This window comes from Ursus maritimus (assembly GCF_017311325.1).
Source record: "Ursus maritimus isolate PB19 chromosome X unlocalized genomic scaffold, ASM1731132v1 scaffold_X1, whole genome shotgun sequence".
In the NCBI taxonomy this organism is placed as follows: domain Eukaryota; kingdom Metazoa; phylum Chordata; class Mammalia; order Carnivora; family Ursidae; genus Ursus; species Ursus maritimus.
This window is the reverse complement of record NW_024423319.1, coordinates 88,527,801-88,548,096: the sequence shown is the minus strand read 5'-3', so window position 1 is coordinate 88,548,096 and position 20,296 is coordinate 88,527,801. Positions and strand designations below refer to the sequence as shown.

The following is a 20,296-nucleotide window of genomic DNA, read 5'->3' as shown; positions in this document are numbered from 1 at the left end:
TTGTACAAAACAGTAAAACTCAAATTCTCCCATAGATGGTTTGCTTTTGGCAACAGACCTAAGTAACCACACTGAGGGCTGGCCTTTCCCTGACCCTCTCTCATTGTACCTCGCCTCTGGGATGAGTAAGCAGGGCAAAAGGTATGAATTAAGTTGATTGGGAAAGCCTAAATGAAAGGTCTCACTCAATCATTTCCAGTTTCAAGCTCACTATCTCCTGCGTCTTACCCGACCGAAGTATTTAACCCAAATATACTGAAAGAAATCATGGACCAAACAAACTCACCAGTGAGACAGCTCAGGCTCATTTGGCCAAGTCATGTTCCTTAACTTAAAAAAACCATGGAATCGCAGATGCAAAAGCAATACTTTGGCCTGCTTTTGCTACTGGAGCTAATGGAGACGGTGAGAAGGCTTTTCAAAAGCTATTACACTTCCTTCGGTGGAGTGGGTACAGTGAAAGATTCCAAGTGCATCAATAAGAAAAAAACTAAAATTCAGTTCTTGTATTTGATATGACGCTGGTCACCAATCACCTTAAAGGCAGAGAGCAAGAACAAAAGAAGATAATATTCCAGCTAAGGATAGAAACAGCCATCCTCGGTTATGGGAAGGCTAACAGAAACTTGTCCGTTAAACATTTTAGGATTACCCACAATTTTCTTCGGTGTTTATGTGCTCACAAACATCCTTGTGAAGTACAAGTGACTATAGCACTCCAGGCTAAGGATAAAACGTTTCCACATAGGATGGCACGATTACCATGGCTCAGAGTACACCAAATGGCTCCAATGAATTCCTAAACTCAGCAGCCACAAGGTGGCCTTCCTCTTGACGAAGTAAAAAGGCAGTAAGACCTGGGTGAAATGAAGACTATAAAAGATACTTAAGTTAGGCTACACCAGAGTGCAAGAAGAACCAAGAACATATCTGTACAGAATCAGTGAGGAAATGTCACAGAAATGTTAAACAGGTTACCACCGTTAACAAACAAAAGGAAAGGACACAGTTGCGTATTTTCATTCACAGGTCTCTAGTCACTGAGTTATAGTTTGATATCAGAGAGAAGAATGGGGTTTATAGAAATAAGAGGGTCGGGTGTAAAGGCAACAACAAAAAAATAGGTGTTAACCTATTGATTTCAGGTATTTGCAGTTCAGTATAATGGGCAAGAAAACAGTATCAAGGCTTCAACTCAAGCAAGGATCAGCAAACTTTTTGTGTGAAGGGCCAGAAAGTAAATATTTTCGGCTTTGCGGGCCATGTGGTCTCTGCTGCAACTACTCACATCTGCCCTTGTAATGTGAGAACAGCTACAGACAATATTTAAATGAATGGGCATGGCTGTATTCCCAAAAAACTTTATTTATAAAAACGCACAGTGGGCCAATTGGCCCAGTTTACTAACCCCTGATCTAGAGTTCCAAATCAGTGGTCCTCTAACATTAATGTACCTCAGGATCCCTTGGAGGGCTGTTAAAACAGAGATTGCTGGGCTCCACCCCTGCTGCTTCTGATCTGTAAGGCTGGGCTAGGGCCTGAGAATCTGCATTTCCAACAAGTTCCCAGGTGATACTGCTGCGGCTGGTCAGAATGAGGTCCACACTTTGAGAGCCATTGCTCTAGACCTTACTACTAAGGAAGAAGTTCAATATTTTAAGTAGCTGCCACAGTTCCCATCTGATTGGCCACAGAAATTTGTTACTTAAGTTCCAAACTTCAAAGCTCAAATAAAATTAAATAATTCAAAGAGAAGCAAGGGGAAACATACTAGTCAGGACTTTTTTTTTTCTTCAGTGTAAACATCGTCCCACCAGTAAAATACACACAATTCATCCTCAAATCTCTTTATTCAACATTTTCACGTAGCATGTTCTAAGTCTTATAAAGAGTTGAGAAGTGTTAAGCTCTAGAAATCAAACAAAATACAACCAGTATTAAAGACAAAGGTAAATGATTCTTGCAAAATCAAAGAAAATTCAACAAAGCCCATTTCTAAGGTGAAGTGCTTCATCTCAATAAAATCAAAATAATATGTAAGATAGCTTAAGACTTTTGAAGAATTGTGTCATTTTATCGTAAGGATCTGAGACAGATAATACAGCCTTTACTATCCTTCTTTTACAAGACGAAGAAACTGAGGAAAACAAACTAAGTGGTGATCTGTCACCATTATTTTTTAAAAAATCCTTAAAATGCTATTTTTCTTGGTAAGTTTTAAGCTGCATTTATCAGATCCAACTTTCACATGTCTTTTCAGGACTATGTCTATGAATGTGTCTTCATGGGGAAAAGCATCATTCTAATAACATCTTCAAGTCCATATTCACATTCATGGGCCTAATTCTGAAGCCACACCCAAAAGTCTAACCAAGAAGCCTGAACTTTAATCAGATGGCAATTTAAAGCACACTCAATCTTTAGTGTAAGTGGGTCATAGATTATGGAAGTATGGTGATCCCTTCCAGCAGTACAATAGAAACACTCGGCAATGGGAGAAATACTATTAATGGAGATAATCCAAAAAGTAGAGCAGCAAGCCTAGAATCTCCCTCTCCAGATACCCAGGCTCTTTCTGCAATGATGATAATGAAAATGTATTCATTTGAATAGATATTTACACAGATCAGTTTCACATTCATTATAAGAGGTAAATGTTTTTAAAAAAAAAAAAAGGAAAGAAAGAAGCAAAACCCACAATGCATATGGTCAGTAGAGGTTTTTTCCATTCCTATAAGCACGCTTTTAAAAGTATTATATAAGTTGATTATAACATGAGATAATTACATTCTCACTCTAACCTGTGAGCCGAATACTCCAGTAACAATTTTTTCAAATTTATATGAAACATAATTAAAGAAAGCCCTTAGTGAAAACACCTTCTTGTTTGTTTTACAAGTATCTAATTATTTTACAAGTGACTAAATTAAAGAAAAAAAGATTTATTAAAAAGATCATTTCAAATTCAACGCCATATATTACTGCTGGGACAAACACCCAGTTAAGATGATACTAAACCTAAGAAGATCAGTAAATATTCTATATAAATAAAAGTAGACCATTCTGTTTTTGAGATAATGGCTCCGATGGAAGTCAGCAAAAACTTCAAACCTAAATAATGCAATATAAATAATCCTGTTCATGGATTATAATAGGAAAGGGTGCCTTCTACTGTCCTCTGAAGCCAACCTAGAGAAGTATTTTCATCAAAGAAAGTGGTCTAAACAGATTCCAACATGATCATTCTTCCGCCTGACAATGCAGTGTGACCTAGTGGATGAAATGCTGCTCTGTAAATTTAAGGAATTTAGAGTCAGTGCCCAACTGTATCAGAGACTGCCAACTTTAGGATCTTCCTACCTCATTTTGCTCACTGTAAAAATGTGGACAATGCCGCCATAATAAAATTTGGGGAAGTTACATAAAAGAACACTATAATATTCACAAATCCTGCATATGGCTATTTCCTAAATATATATTCTGGGATTTTCCTTGTCTCATTTCTGAAATTTCACATTATGAACAATTAATTCATCTGTCAAATGCCCAAATGCAAAGACAAAAGCTGTGATACAAAATTCCCTCTTTTAACATAGTCTTTGGAGCTTTTCACAACATTGCAAAATTATAATCTAGAACAGTCTTGCAAACAAATTACAGAAAGCTCTAAGCTCAAAGAATACTATCTTTCCTATGTACATGAGAGGCAGACAGTTTTTTTTTTAAGCCACAAAGCACTCTAAGTACTGTATGTCTACTACCACAAAATATATTGAGTAAAATGGATTTCAAACACAAAACAGAACCTGAAAAAGTTTTGTTTACATCACACATGCACGCACGCATGCCCACACCCTAATTCCAAACAGTGACTCTATCGGGGGCTCTTTGAGAAGTCATAAAATATATATAGATGGCACATCACAACTCTCCAATTAGGGATGGAGATTTAGCTAGTGATTCCCCCCCCAACTTTATTAAAGCTAGTACTTTAAATAATCTTTCATCTCTGAAAATTTCTAGTACATTCTTATCTATTTTCATCCACTCTATAGGCAATAAGCAAGCATGAAAGCAATAATTTTTTTTAAGGAACTCCACATTTTATTGGTTCTGGTGAGACAATCTTAAAAGAATTTTGATGGGTTTCTTCCCTTTAACCTAGGATTGAAAAAAGAATCCAAAAGAGTAAAAAAAAAAAAATAAAAATAAATTAAAAACCCACAAAAAACTAAACGTATAATATTTCCCCATGTAACAGTGAAAACAGTTCAGTGAACCAGCCTCAGTGTCTTTACATTTTTCAGAAACAACCTACTTTTTATGGGGCTACTCAGACCACTGAAAGAATATCCCAAACTTGATGGTAAACAAGAATAGGAACTGGACAGTAAGCTCCAGTTTCATTTTTAATCTACAACAGGATCAGCAAATTACAGCCCGAGAGCTAAATCTAAGCATCTATTTTTGTAAATAAAGTTTTATTGGAACATAGCCACACTCATTTGTTTTCATATGGCTGTCTTCACGCTACAATGGTAGAGTTGAGTAGCTGGGACAAATGCTGTATGGCTCACAAAGCCTAAAATATTTACTATCTGGTAGTTTACAGATAGTTTGCCAACCCTTGATCTACAATATCTAAAACTGATGAAAATCAGTATAAATAGGTCCGTGAGATAAAAGGCTAACCAATCACCCATAAAATTTATTTTTATTTATGTTACAGTGTATTGAACAGACTCTACAGGCAAACTCTGAGAGTACTCACCTGATTAAAAAGCGTTCTAACCCTCATACACTGTTGGTGGGAATGTAAAATGGTGCGACAACTTTGGGAAATAGTCTGGCACTTCCTCAAAATGTTAAACACAGAGTTATCATTTGACCCATCAATTCCACTCCTATGTATATACCCAAGAAAAATAAAAATACATGTCCACACAAAAACTTGTAGGTCAATGTCCATACCAGGATTATTTACAATAGCCAAAGAATGAAAACCACCCAAATGGCCCATCAACTGATGAATGGATCAACAAAATGTGGTATATCCACACAATGGAATATTATTGGGCCTTAAAGATGAAGTACCGATACACCTACAACATGGATGAACCTTGAAAACATTATGCTCAAAGAAGCAGTCACAAAAGACCAAGTATGGTATGATTCCATTTATATGCAATGTCCAGAAGAGGCATGTCTGTAGAGATAAAAGGTAGATCGGTTGTTACTTAGGGCTAGGGCAAGATGGGGTTGAGAGCTAACGTACACAAGGGTTTCTTTTTGGGGTGATGAAAACGTTTGGAAATTTCTTGTGGTGATGTTTGCACAACTCTGTGAAAATACTAAATCCCACTGAACTGTACACTCTACATTGGTGAAATATATTGTATGTGAATTACATCTCAATAAAGCTGTTACCAAAAAAAAAACGCAACTATTAACCTGCTAAAACATGTAAAATGAGAATGTTAGAGTCTTATATTTAGGGCTAGCCCTTAAAAGACAACCAGTCTCCGCTCATACTAAATGACAAGCAGTAAAACAGTACTGAAGAGTAGGCGCTTCGATAGGTCATACGGACCCAGGTGTGAATCCCCATGCTGCCACTCATTAACATTGACACTTTGCCCAGGGTAAGTTACTGATCTCCATCTTGTTCAGTTTCCTCATCGGTTAAAGGGGAGAGGGTGATTGCGTCAAAGGGAAGGCTGGTGGCCAAGGTTAAATTAGAAAAATATAAAGAATTTAACACCGTGTCCAGCATACAATGAACACTCAAGCCACAGAATTTGAGAAGCAAAAAAAAAGAGAAAAAAATTCCTATCATTATCCCTAAAAACTTTAATATTATGCTTATTGTTTGAATTTCTTATCTGTTATCTGTGTCACTAAACTAAAATAGGAGCTGTGAACCCCAAATTGCTCTAAAAAATAAGGTTCATTATTTTAAAAAATAGGATAAACATTTTTTAAGTTTCCTAAGATTTTTTTAATTTTCCCAAACCGTATTCCTCTACTCTGTTTTCTAAATGAGGAAACAGGCATAAAAAGATGACACGAGTTACCCAAGAAGAAAACTAACAAATCATTCAAGCCTGACCTCCTCTCTAAAGATTTCCCCAACTTCCTTTTATGACTAGGTGGTCACAGTCTCTGGATTGCTCACTTAACACTTACTCCTTCAGCAACAACTGAGTACTTACTGTGTGTCAGTTACCAAGTTATGTGGAGGATATTAGGTGAACAAGTTAGATGCAACCCTGGCTTTAACAGGACTCAATGTCTAGTCGTATTAGATTTGAATCATTTGTCAACTTCTCCCATTGACAGAGAGTTCCTTGAGGCCAGAGAACTCAAGTATTTGGTGAATAACGGGGTGCCTGGCTGGCTCAGTCGGTAGAGCACGTGACGCTTGATCTCAGGGTCATGAGTCTGAGTCCAATGTTGGGGGTATAGTTCACTTAAAAATAAATTAAAAATATAAAAAAATAATGATAATGGCAATTTAACAAAAACTACGTTTAGTCATTTTACACAGATCATGTTATGCAAACCTCACCACAACCCTCATTTTACAGATGAAGAAACTGAGACTCAGAGAGGTTAACTAACTTGGCCTGGGCCACACAGCTAGAAATGAATGCATAAATGAACAAATGAAGAAACTGTTAGCACCACTAACAATTTTACCCACGTGATAGGAAAGAATGTTCATTTCACCATATTATTTATGTAATAGAGCCTGTGTTTAGCACTGAGAAAGTGCACATTTGGAAATTGTTGAAACTTATCTACATAGCTGCCAAAAGTAATTTGAGTATCTCAGAGACATTCTAGAAATAAAAAATACTTATGCTGCACTTTACAATCACTAATCCATGCAAATAGCTTGTGAAGTGGCTATCATTCTTTCTATAAATAAGAAGAAAATGGCCACACTGTGCCCAAAGGCTACCAGATCAGATCTTAGGGGGCTGCCTCACAAGCTACAAAACAATGTCGATCCATATGTTTGGGGGAAAGTACATACCAAGAGTAAGCAGAAAGGCTGAAAATCTATGATGTTTCCTAAAAACACAAATTAGATTCCATAAAATAGCAGTGGTATAATGGTAATCTGCACATCTTAGCAGGGCTAGAGACCTCGTAATTGCATTAATAACATCAAGAGTATTTTAATAAAACATTAGAATCTGCATATAGCTAGGCAGTTATACTTCCCTCTTAGATTTAAATACACCAAGATACTCTAAACTCAGGGTTACAATTAAAAAAGCCTGAAATACAGATTTGACATAGTAGAGTTTGGATATTATTTAACTACACTGACAGAGAGAGAACACAGTCATCATTCCAAACTGTAAATGACTCAAATATTCAAAACAATGGTAACAAAGCAAAGAAAATGTGCATTAAAAGAAATAAGAAAGATTGGAAAAAATAATGTGCAACAGCTCAGTGAGAGAACACAGATGCTCTAATGAAATAATGTGCACTCACATACCTAAAAATTGGCTTAAGTGCAATAATCATTTCTTATTGTGAATGGGTGTGCACAACTACAAAAAGCCAATTGACAAATTTAGTTGGAGAGTGGGGGGTAAAGGGACATTAACTACAGTCATCTAATGGGGCCCCAAAACCTTGAGACAAGGAAGGATACAGTTCCCTGTGGGGAAGGGATTTAAGAAAATAAGAATGGTTTGCCTAATATCAAGAACTTAAAGTAGGGATGCCTGGTGGTTCAGTCAGTGAAGCATCTGCCTTCGGCTCGGGTCATGATCCCAGGGTTCTGGGATCGAGTCCCACGTCAGGCTCCCTGCTCAGCGGGGAGCCTGCTTCTCCCTCTGCCTGCTGCTCCCGCTGCTCATGCTCTCTCTCTCTCCGATAAATACATAAAATCTTAAAAAAAAAGAACTTAAAGTAAATGTAAAGTATTTAAAATTTACCATATCATTTCATTAAAGACTTCCATTTAATTGAAAGTTATACCCCAAGCTGAGGAATGAAAAATACCTAATCTTAGGAAAACCAAATGGTTTTACCTAAAAGCCAGCCATCAGAATCTACAAAACACAATTATAATGAAAAAGAAATCAGCTTTTTTTTTTTTACCCAAAATATGTTGCTGTTGAGATGGAGTCACAGAGAAATAGCGTATTACCAACATGCACAGAACCTTGCTTTTCAATCACACCATAAATTGACATTTAACATTATATTCATTTTGATAGATGCTTTAAATTGTTTCTCTGCTATAAATAAGCCCTTTTTTTTTGATCGTTCACCACAGTGTGTTGGCATTTTACATTATTGATCCTCCCTACTTTAAAACTTCTGTGACATCCGGCTATCTATCCTGACTCTTCTAGCTCTGTGAGTTACACAGCAAACCACAGCTCTCCAGCTCAGTCACCCTTCAAGAACTCATTCACTCAGTTTTACTTTCCAAACCTTCACTGTCGTTCCAGACCTCTCACCCAACCTCCAGTTCAGCATTTCCAGTGATGTCTACTTTCAAATGGCTTGCACTCAACTCAAAGCTACAATAACCAATCCATACCATGGAATACTGGGCAGCGGTTTAAGAGGAGACAGAGTTCAACAGAGACATAGATGTATATGGAAAGGTCATCAGAGACAGTGTTTTTCAATGGAAAATCAATATTTCAGCATAGTGTACAAACATGATCCCATTCTGTTTTTTAAACAAAGACCTTCCAGAAAGATGTACAAAAACTGGACAACGGTTACCTCTGGAGAATGGGGCTATGGATAGTGGGAGAATGGAGAGAGAGATGCATTTACCTCTGTACAGTCTAGATTCTAAAATTAATTTTATAATTTATTTTATAAAGACTAGTCAACTTACAAAGAGAAAGTCATAGAAAATTATTAAATCTCAACATTGCAAATACGTATTAAGTTCCTTTAAGTCAAACTAGCTTCAGACATGAAATCTTCCTGGTGTGGACAAAGGGAGCCCCTCCCCATACTGACTTGGGTTCTATGACCAGTCGTACCAGAATACCATAATGGCCATGAGGGTAATTACACTGGACTCACTTCAAAGAGGGGATACCAAGACACTGGGTGTCCCCAGGAGAGAAAGAAGAGATCTGGTCCGGTTGCACCTTGAACCCTCTTGCATGAGTTCAGAGCCATATCTGGTGGTTGTAGAATCTGCACTGTTAGTGGCAACTACAAAATAAAACCCCAGATGCGAGAGCTGCACACCCCATCAGCTTGTTGGCGGGGCTCAGGTACCCGCTCTGCAGCAGTAACTCCGGCACGTGCCTATCTAGGTGTGCAGGGCCAGCAGACGGCAGAGACCTTACAACTCAGCAGCGGCCGTTCAGCACACGGTTTTCAGAGTCAGCAAGAGCAACTGCAGGATTTCTAGCACAGGATATAGGAATAACCTACCCGTGGAAACCACCCCACCCTACTCCCAACAAACACCTACCTCTGACACCTCATTACTTCTGGTTTGGCAAGTGAGGAGTCATTAATCAACGATTCTGTTTGTTGGGGCAGGGGAATGGAAAGGAAAAACCTGGAGAGTAAAAGGCGTAGAGAAAGTTCCAAAACAAATCTTATTTTGGATGGGTGGGCAAGATTCTCTATTTCCATTGCTAAAGAATGCAGAGACGTATCAGTTTGGTGACAAACGCGGGTATCTCATTAACGGGAAAGACAAAAGAAAATGAAATGGGTGAAACAATGAATGGTCATATGGAACCTTTAATGAAGGGGTGAGAAATAGAACTAGAGTGTCGAACGTTTAAAATTTGCTGTAAATAAGCTCTGAAAATGAAGGCATGGGCCTCACTTTAAAGAAACCCGATGTAGCATTTTTAACAACTGGAATCAACAGCAGAATGTGGGGTGAAATGAATGGACTTTGGAACCAGCTGCAATTCCATGTGATCTTGGGCAAGTTATCCCTCTCTAAATCACAGTGTTTTCTGCAAAACAGGTATAATCAGAGGAGATAATATATGTAAAGTGCCTCACATTAGAAGGCATAAATGTCAATTCCCCTTATGAAGTAAGGATTAAGTGATAAAAGATTTTTGTTTTTGCCTTTAAACAATCTGATGTCAAAGTTCTTTTAAACAGTGCTTCTGGCAAATTTAAAATGTGAAAATGTTTACAAAAATGCAGTAATTCAAGAGCAATCTCAGAAAAGGAAGACATACTTGCTTCTTTAATTTATTGAGTGGAGCTACAGCTGGGGACTGTAAAAGAATTTTCAATTTAAAGGAAATATCCAGGAACACAATTTAAGGCACATGAGAGGTAGTTTGTCAGGTGAAATGTTGCAGATTCAAGGGGGAAAACGAGGGGGGTGAAGTGCACATGTCCAAGACACAGAAGCAGGTCACAGTCATAGAATAGCAAGGGAGTCAGAGGAAATCTTTATAAAGACAACGTGCAAAGGACACTTCAGAAACTCCAAGTCCTAAGGCAGCCTGTAGAAAGCGGACATGAGGAGACTCCGAGAAAGCCATGCACACGCAGAAAAGCTCAGTTCCTCCAAAATGGTCCCAGAAGCCAACTCCGACATCAGGGATCAACACTGCTTACCTACTCCCCAAAAGGCAGGCCACGTGCAGGCATCCACACCGCGTTTAACAGGTTTTTCTTCTGTCGAACTGCAGCTAATTCCCCTTGGCTTGAATCTTTCTGGGCCACCAACAGGCTAGCCGGTGACTGTGTTTCTTCTACTTTGCTACACAATTGTCACTCTGATCAAGCACTTCTTTCATGAAACATCTACTCATTTCTGGTAAATTCCTGGTTTCTTCGGGCTCACACTTTTCCAGACACTAAAAACTAATTTGCCTACAATGTCTAAATAAAATTTCCAAGAAAGATGTTCCAACGTATTGTAATGTTCCCCTCTGTGGTACTAGAAATCCAAATCAGTGGGCCAATCAATATATGTGCAAGCCATCGTAATTAGTAAAAAGAGTAAAGCTGAATTTTTCAGCATGTTAAGTTACATATTTTACAAATTATTAATCCAGTGTTTATACAAAGGCTGCATTTAACTCAATTCTCTGGTAAACGGTGCTACTGGAATTGCAAGTGGGGACTTGAAGTGTATACGCAACATAACCACACTCTTTATTAATAGAGTATATGTGCAAAAACAATCCACACTGTACTGATAAATCTCTTAATATTAAATTAAGTTGTTGTAGTGGGCAGCCATCATCAACTGTTATTGAAGCAATCCTCGTTCCGTGTTGTTCCAAACATCAGTCACTGCGTTAGCGTTAGATGAGCGTCATAAGTCAATGTGAATCTTAAAAGACCCAAGAAATCAAAGCCAAACACAGGCTGAAACAAAATTCTGACACAACAGGGCTCAGAGACACAGCATAGAGGAGATAAAATCCACGTTTTGGTCTCTTGGCTTCAATACCTCCCAAAAAGCATTTGTTCCACTTTTCAAAACCTGTAAGCCTCTGAAAAGCCAGTCCCAAAATATGACATACATCACCTAAGTTTTAAACCAATGACTCAATCGTAGCTGCACATTAGAATCACTCAGAGAGCTTTCAAAAAAATAGTGTCCAGGACCCACTCCCAGAGATTCTGATTTTATTGCTCTGACACAGGGCCCTGGAATTGATCTTTTTTGAAAGCTCCCCTGGTGATTCTAATATGCAGCCAGGTGGAGATCCACTGCTTCAAACTAATACAGCCTTTTGGGACAATAATTGCTCTGAGGTTGATAAACATGCTTTTTGCCTTTTAATGAGATTTTATTAAAACTACTCAATTCATTCCATAGCTAATGAGCAACTGTTCATCGCAGGCCCTGCGTTGAGTAACGGAGAAAGATATATATATGTTCCCTGCCTTCAAGAAGCTCCCGGTTCGCTAGGTAAAGGGACTCGTGAATAAGAAACTGTAATTAAATATGGTAAGTGCTCTCAAGGTACAAGCAAATTCAGCATGCCTCACAAACTTGCATGTCATCCTTGAGCAGGGGTCCTGCTGCATCATTCCAAGTTTAGTATATGTCCTACCAAAGCAGGAAAGTCAGAAGTTACAGGTTACTAAGAATCCAAATACCAGGGCAAACATTCAGCCCATACAAGGTGAAAACGGTGTGCCTTTTGCTATTCTCTTTCACTGAAACTCCTGTACCATGAAGGTAGGCATTTCTATGTTTTAATTTGGATGAATCATCTTAAAATTTCCTTCATGTAATATTACTGATTGTACACTTACTCTAAAGCTATACATTTGCAAAAGATACAGTATATGATCATGGCATAAAAATGAGCCAATTTCCTGCTTTTGCAAAAAATCTTTCTTTCCCACTAATTGCTACATTTGTGAGGACGAGAAGTTTGGGGACTAGGATAAGGTCCTATCATTGGCGATTTGTTTCAGTCACTTGAAAGATGTTACACCGGAAAATATTATGGAAACAATGGGCATTCAAAGGAGCTTTTGTAAGACTTTCAAAAATAAGAAACACAGGGAAAGAGTTCAATTTTTTAAAAAAAGAAATGGCATCCTCCCAATATTCCTAATGAATCAGGCATGATTCCCTCGCAGACAGTGGATGAGTGAATGAGTTGGTAAGCAGTGAGGTAGGGGAGTGAGTGGGTGGTCAATTGATCTTGAAAATTGAAATCCGTTTTAAAGTACCTCAGTGGAAATTTAAACCTATTAACACCTAAGGGTCAAAAACAATTTGTGATACTAATTTGGTATATAAGAAAATCACAATTCTAGAGAACTTGGATAGAAATCAACAAAACAGTTCCCAGTACAAGTGAACATCTTCAAGGCCTTTCTGTTTAAAGCTAGAGTTGAACAAATGCTAAGTTAAAATGTATGCTGTCAAGGTCCCTGCAAGAAAATCTCAAGTGAATTTCAATTTCCAGATCAATATATGCTGAGACAATTTACCAGAGAAACCTTCAACCTTTACACAGGGTGAGGAACACTATCATTATATTCTTTACCACGAAGGCTACCTTGAATTCATTATTTCACGAAATGACACATTATAAATGGCACTAACCAAGTCAGATTTTGTAGGGTATGAATGAGATTTCACGTTCACAATAGTTAAGGGAGCTATAGGGTACCTATTAGCTCAGAATCAGCTTGCTCTCCCTCCTTATACAGCTCTAAAGCAACAGAAAAGATGAATTTAGTTCTACCCGAGGTGTTTCCTGAAAACATTCTGTCAATTAGAAGCCCCCAGAATACTGATTGTGCTAATGTGACGCCGACCACTTTCGTTTTGATAGCCAAAGAGATCATATCATCACTCTTCCAGACCTTAAGGAATCAGAACCGCTTACTAACATTGATCCAATGATGGCTATATTCTGTCATCACGATATAATTAACATTTTAATTTCACATTTTCCAATTACGACTTTGCTGGCTCATTTAAAGCAAATATAACTAAGACGTAACAAATATTCACCCACACACACGATCATTTGGGAGCTTTTGGGAAACCCTAATTTACTTCACCGGGTGCTAAAAATGAAGAAACCAAGGAGATTTTTTTTTTTTTTAAACACGTTTGTCTCCACAGAACAGTGCTATCCACATACGGCTGTGGAGCACTTGAAATGTGGCTAGTCCAACTGAGAAACTGAATTTTCCATTTTATTTAATTTTAATTAATCAAAATTTAAATTTAGAAAGAGATATCGATTAGGTTATTAGAAAACTTTTAGATATGTTTGGGAAAACTTGGGTGTGTGAATCCACTTTTGCAAATGCAAATGTTATGATACCTAAATACAGATCAAGTATTTCCGATGAAAATTTAGCTTAGTGTCAGAATTGAGATGTGTTGTTAGTGTAAGACACACACTGGATTTCAAAGACTGAGTACAAAAGAAAGGATGTAAAATATCTCATTAATAATTTCTGCACTGATTATGTGTTGAAATGATAATAGTTTGGTTCTAGTGGGTTAAATAAAATATTTTATTAAAATTGATTGCACCTATTTGCTCCTAATTTTTTAATGTGGCCATTACAAAATTTGCATATGTAAAATTTTTGTATAGAAAATTACATCTGTGTCTTGCATTACGTATCTTTTGGACAGCGCTGCTCTAGAGCACTTCCACAAGCACTTTACAGGGCACATTTGCATATCCTTCTTCAGGTAGATGGGCTGGTCATGTAACAATAGGGGCAAGGAGTAACATGTCCTTGTATCAATTGGGTCTGAGGAAAGTGTGTAGCAAGCTCTACCCATAATTTCACCATGTGAGGCAACACGGAAATACCTCAACATAGAAGAAAAAAAATGAGTTATCAGCACTTAAACAAATTGAAATCCAGTACTGCAGACAACTTAAAAGGGATACAGCCAACTGCTCTAAGGTCTTGGTTTCATTTCCCAACTGCGGACCTTAAAATAGACAATAAAGCACCGCTTCCAAAAAGAGGTAAAATATTTCAATGGTAGCTACCTAGCGATCCTTAGTAAAGAAGCAAAAATTGCTCTTAAATCTTATCTCCTCAACTTCTAAAGGCACAGAATACACGCTGAACTAGGAAATCAACTTCGGATCGCCAGCCTTTTCCCTCACAAGCAAATTAGCAGGATTGTGCACTTGGAATACTGTTTGACAAGAATGAAAAGGAAACTATTCAAAACAGATTTAAGGAATGGACAATTAGATGAGGAACTGCAGATTTAATTCTCAATCAGCACTGTGATTAATCTGATTCCCTGCTTTTCCCTAGTGTAATTATACAACACAGATGAAAGGATGAGCTTTTGGACTGTCAGTTCTATATTCTAGACCAGCCCGGTGACTCAAAGCAGACGGCTCTACCACACGAACCACCACCATCCCAACAACAGTCGAGGGAAGCCTCGAACACTGATTTAACAGTCATTGCATAACGAGGCATTAAAAATTTGGATACCCCAACTCTTTCCAAGCTGGTCTACACCAGGTGAGGAATTTGCTGAAACTGAACGCACCCCCTCTGAAAATGACCCCCTCCAATCCGGGCACGGGGTGAACACAAAGGCATCTATCTAATATCCTGCACAATAGACACACACCCCACAATTAAAAACCCTGGACGTTCTCTCTCTAACGCTCCATGCAAGCAAAGGAAATGCAAGCTGCTCTTTTCGTTAATGGTCTGTGGTACACGCAAGGTAACAATAACCCCAACTGTTCCCAGGAAGCAACTATAAAATCGGGTCTGCCACGTCCCTGTGCAACCGTCAGATAAAATGCAGACAGCGGATTTCGGCCGGCCCCACGCCTCGTGGGGTGGCCGACCTCGGCTCGGTGGCTTCCACGGATCGCTGAGAAGCCCCCGGACCCCCCGCCCGGCAGAAGGTCCAGGTACACGTCTATAAATACTCCCGGGTGAGGAGGACGAGGGAGGCGGAAGGGAAGGGAGGGCAGGGGGCAGGCCCGGAGCGGGTGCCGGTGCGGGAGGACCCGGGCATCACTGAAATGCATTTTTCCACACTCCCGCTCCCTCGCGTGGGGACTCACTTGCCGATCACCTCGCAGAGCTCGTACACATCCTCGAACAGCACGTCGTCGTCGGCCATGGTCCGGAGGGGACAGCGGCCGCAGCGTGGAGGGCTCCGAAAACGGGGATGGGGGCGCCAAAGAGCTCAGTGCCTGGCCCCTGGCTCGCCTCCTCCCCTCAGGACCCGCGAGCCCTCGGTGCTGAGGACGCTCGAGTGGGGCTGCGAGGCCCGGAGACTGCGGCGCCTTCCTCTGCGGGCGACCGCCCCGGCGCGGGCGGCGGGGCCGGGGCGCGAGAGCGAGGGCGGCCCGGGCCCGGCGCCGCCCGCCCGCCCGCTGCTCCTCGCGCTGCTCGGGCCGCTCTGCCCGGCGTGCGGATCCTCGGGGACGGCGCGGCGCCGCGCTCTCCTCTCGTCAGCCCGCGCGGGCCGCGAGGCCGCGACCGCTCCCTCTGCCGAGGCTGGCTCCGGCGCGGCGCGGGGCAGCTCAGGCTACAGGGGGGGCCGCGGCAGGACCATGGAGGGAGGATCGCCGCTGAGGGAGGTGGCGGCGGCAGAGCGGCACTGGGGACCAGGAGGCGGCGGCAGAGACGCTCCCTCCTCCTTCTGCTCCTCCCGCCGCCGCCGCCGCCCGCCTGGGAGTGGGAGGGGGCTTCGCGGGACTGGCTGTCTATGCGGGCGGGAGTCGCAGCCGCCGCCTTCGACTCCTCCTCCTCCGCCCCAGCCTCCGACCAGCTCGCGAGCCCCGCGCACCCGCCTCGCGCACACACGCCCTCCTCCCCCTACGGCCGCGCGGCTTCGAGAACCACAGGCCCCGCCCACTCCAGCCCGTCGGGAGGCGGTGGCCGAGGGACAGGGAACCGGGCTGAGCGGCGCATGCGCGCGCCGCGGGCCACGTCACGGCGAACGGGCGGGCGTCGGGGATCTAGAAGGGGCGGGGGGTATCGGCCCGAGGGGCGCGCGGGCGGCAGCTGCTTAGGCGGGGGCCGGGCGGGTCGTCCCCTCCGCGACCGAGCTGCGGAAGGGGGCCTGGGACAAAAGGTCCACGACCGAACGCACGTTCTTGGGTCTCTGCGGCGAGAGGCTCTAACCCCGGCCGCTCCCCCTCTCTTTTGTAACCGCAGGAAGCCTTGCCCAGTTTTCGCTGGGGAAAGAGGCTGGGAAAGGGTCCTAATGAATGGGAAAAGCAAGAAGAGAGGTGGAGACGCTGTCATTCCTGACCATGCTAGGCGGCGGACGCTTTTAGTGCCACTTTGCATTCCTTATTTCAAATGAGGGCTGGGGAAGGGAGGTCGTCTACCTACAAGAAGAACCGAACAAAAACTGTCCAGGAAGGTGTGCAACAATAAGTGACAATTCATAGAGACAGCTTCTCCCGCATTCTGCCTCAAACTCAAATATCTATCCAGCGCTTGCCCTCAGTAGAGACAGCCTAGAGAGAGGTCAGGAAGGCAGGGACAGACACTTTAAGCCCCTTTGTATGTCACCTCCCTCCACCGCCAAGCTTTCAGTACCTACCCTGCTCCCTTTACTCCCTATGAATGTTAGACATGTCAGGATAAAAATGCAACGAGAGGGAGTGGATGCACAGGGTCAGCCAGGGAGTGAGGTTCTGGGTGTTGCCGCTGTGCTAGGTTGTATTCAGTATGAAGATTTCTGTTCAACTGAGCATGTGCAGAATGAGCCAACGCCATCAGACAGGTATATGCCTCAGTTAAGGACCAATAAAAAAAGTCTTTGTTCCTCTGCACAGCAGAAGTGCCCAATTAGTTCATAAGTCAGCTTCTAGAAATCACCTGGTAAAATTCTCGGTGCAGTAATAAGAAAAGAAAGAAAGAAAGAGATAATATTTACTAAAGTGTGTGTGGGTTGGGAGGCGGTGGAGACTCAGCCTATTTTCTCTTCAGAAACCTTTTGTGCAAACCCTTGACCACTCCCTCAAGAGACTGAGAGATTTGCCAGTGTTAAGGATTTGAGTACTAAACATTTTTTTTTTACAATGCAAATCAGAGGGAAAATGTAATTGTATGAGAAGGTCTTCCTCTTTTCCCCAAGAGCTTGTGCATTCTCTAGACAAGGGAGATTTCGAGCCTGAGAAACATTGCCTCCATTAAGTGTCCAGCAGTTTCAAGTCACTGTCACCCTAAGTTGGCATGTCCACCTGGTGCACAGTGACCCTCACCCTTGTCAGCTTCACTTCCTCTTCCCAGCCCAAGTCTGAGTTATGCCAAGACTTAACAACTTCCTTTTGGGGCTTGTTATCTTCCACAGGGGCTTATACTCAGAGGTAGAAAAGGACAATTATAAAAAATTGTGGAGGTGAATAAAAAAAGACAATTATAGGGATAGGATTGCACCCTGCTCATGGAATCACAGCCAGTTTTGATCTGGAAAGANCCTTAGACATCAGCCACTCCAACTCAGGCATTTACGGATGTGGGGGATGTGGTGGTTGCCCTCTCGGGAGCCATTCCACCCCACCACTGTGGGGTGGTGGTTCTGAGTTTGACTGGGTGGGTCCTGATTCATTAAACTAATAAATGCAACCCTCTCTTGCCTCAATGATGGGCCTAACTTAATCAGCTACTGGCATTATGTGGTCGCTGGCCTTGAGTGGTTCAAGGTCTTCCAATCAGCACAAAGTTCAGGCCTTCCCTCCCACCCATGATCTGCCTTTCTCCCCACCCCAGCCCCCAACCACCACATTGGCCTTGAACCAGAAGGTATGCAGCCTCAGTTGCTGCCGTCAGACATCTGTACCAGAGAGGGTAGTCAGACCTAAGATGAAGGTGGACTTGAGGGGCAGCAGGGTGATGTCCTCAGTGACATTATCAATCTCTTGTTTAGCCAACTCTCTACACTTTCCGGTCCTATAGGGCAATAAATTCACTTACTGTTTATGCCATTTTGAGTTGAGCTTCCTGTTACTTTTAGAGAAAGCGTCCTACAAATGGTACAACAAATGAGAAAAATTCAGCGACAAACATATGTCCATGGTCACATATTTCACAGAACATCTCATCTGAGCCTAGATCTCCCAGCTCCGGTGTGGTATTTAGTCACGCAGAAGTTCTCTGCAATGCACATCCCTAAGAACTCATAGCATGCATTGTGGCTGGAGGTAGCTCCTCTCTGCTTCTACAACTAAAATGACCAAAGCTTTTAGGGGCGCCTGGGTGGCTCAGTCATTGAGCATCTGACTTCGGCTCAGGTCATGATCTCAGGGTCCTGGAATCAAGCCCCGGGTCCAGCACCAGTTTGGTCAGGCTTTAGCCTTTGTGTCGGGCTCCAGGTGGTGGGGCTCCGGGTGGTGGGGCTCCAGGTCAGGTTCCAGGTCAGGCTCCAGGTCGGGCTCCATGTCATCAGGGGTCCAGCTCTGTGCTCAGCAGGGAGTCTGCTTCTCCCTCCCCTTTGCCCCTCCACCTTTGCTCTTGTTCTCTCTCTCTCTCAAATAAATAAATAAAATCTTTAAAAAAAACCAAAATGACCAAAACTTTTAAAGTTAAATTAGTTAATTCTTCTCTGGGCTTCTTACGAAAATCTAATACTCTTCCAATAAGTATAAGCACAGGTATAAATGGTCAGGTGTCAATAACCTGTTTTAGTTTTCACAAAGAAAGTGTTAAAGTAACTAGGTGCATCAGTTAGATTGTGTTCAGATGTTAATAACTGAATATAACGGTGGTTTAAACAAATGGGGGGCTTATCTTCCTCACAGAGCCAGAAGTCTGGAGGTGGGTAGTTACTAACACTGAATCAGCTACTCCACAGTATCATCAGTGACCAGGTTCTTTCCTTCCACTCTGCAAACCTGGACGTGTTAGCCTCTCATCTTCAGGCTTGTTCTTTCACCATCGCAAGATGGCTGCTGCAATTTCCAGCACTGAACTGCATCCGGGGGCAGGATTCAGGAAGGCAACAAGGGTAGGCAAGGTCATTTTGCTCCCTCTCCCAACTCTTAGTAGGGAAAGAAAATATCTCTCTCCCACATCACTGGCCGAAACAGTCATACGGCAACCCTCGCGTGTGTGGGAAGCTGGTGACGTGAATATCTGACTTTTCCTGCCTCCTCTTTGGAGGTGGGTAAGGGAGAAGCAGGTGGGGAATGGACTTTGGCAGCCGATCAGCAGTATTTCCAATAGTAGGAAAATTATCAATGAAATAATTCTAGATCTTCGTCATAATGTAGATATACCTCGAGAATATGACTGACAGAACTTGACATATATATATATTATATGATATATATAAAAATATATATAATAACTTTAAAAATTCAGAAACATTTAAAAACCCACAAGGATGGAGTTGGTACTAGAGAAATTTGATTCTCGGATGGCAGTGGAAATCTTCAATGATTTCGAGGCATTGGACTTCCTCGCAGTTGCATTAGACATTCTCAGGTTGTTGGGCTCCCACGTAATTTCAACATGACACAGATATAAAAGAGAGTAACACACTCTAGAGAAATATTAGCATGAGAAAAACACAGAGGTCAGGGTGGCATAGGGTTAATTTAGGCAATTCGGGGTTCAGCCTCATTCTGTAGCTATGATTGTTAAAGTAAAAAAAATTACTGAATTAATGAATAAAATTATTCTGTTCTAAATCGGAATAAAGTGATTGCCTTGTGATATAAGCAGGGCACTCAAAGCTAAGATGAAAGACACCATCAGTGTCTCTGGAAAAAGCTGCATATACTAGACAATACTGTGATATCATACTGTGACTCATTTATTTTATATTCGTCTTCAATATCATGTTGCAAATCATTTATTT

General features: G+C 41.7%; 1 protein-coding gene and 1 pseudogene across 3 annotated transcripts in view; both read right to left on the bottom strand.

The window, feature by feature from the left end:
* CASK (calcium/calmodulin dependent serine protein kinase) overlaps positions 1-15,704 on the bottom strand; it is a 352,166-nt gene extending 336,462 nt beyond the window's left edge. Inside the window, exon 1 of one of the 3 annotated variants that reach the window (XM_040632797.1) lies at positions 15,540-15,704. In XM_040632797.1, coding sequence (XP_040488731.1) covers positions 15,540-15,598 — 59 coding nt within the window. In that variant the 5' untranslated portion in view covers positions 15,599-15,704. The remainder of the gene's footprint in view (positions 1-15,539) is intronic. The other 2 variants (XM_040632783.1, XM_040632789.1) reach the window with 2 other exon arrangements.
* On the bottom strand, positions 11,969-12,064 carry LOC121103836 (annotated as a pseudogene).
* Positions 15,705-20,296: the final 4,592 nt, after the last annotated feature.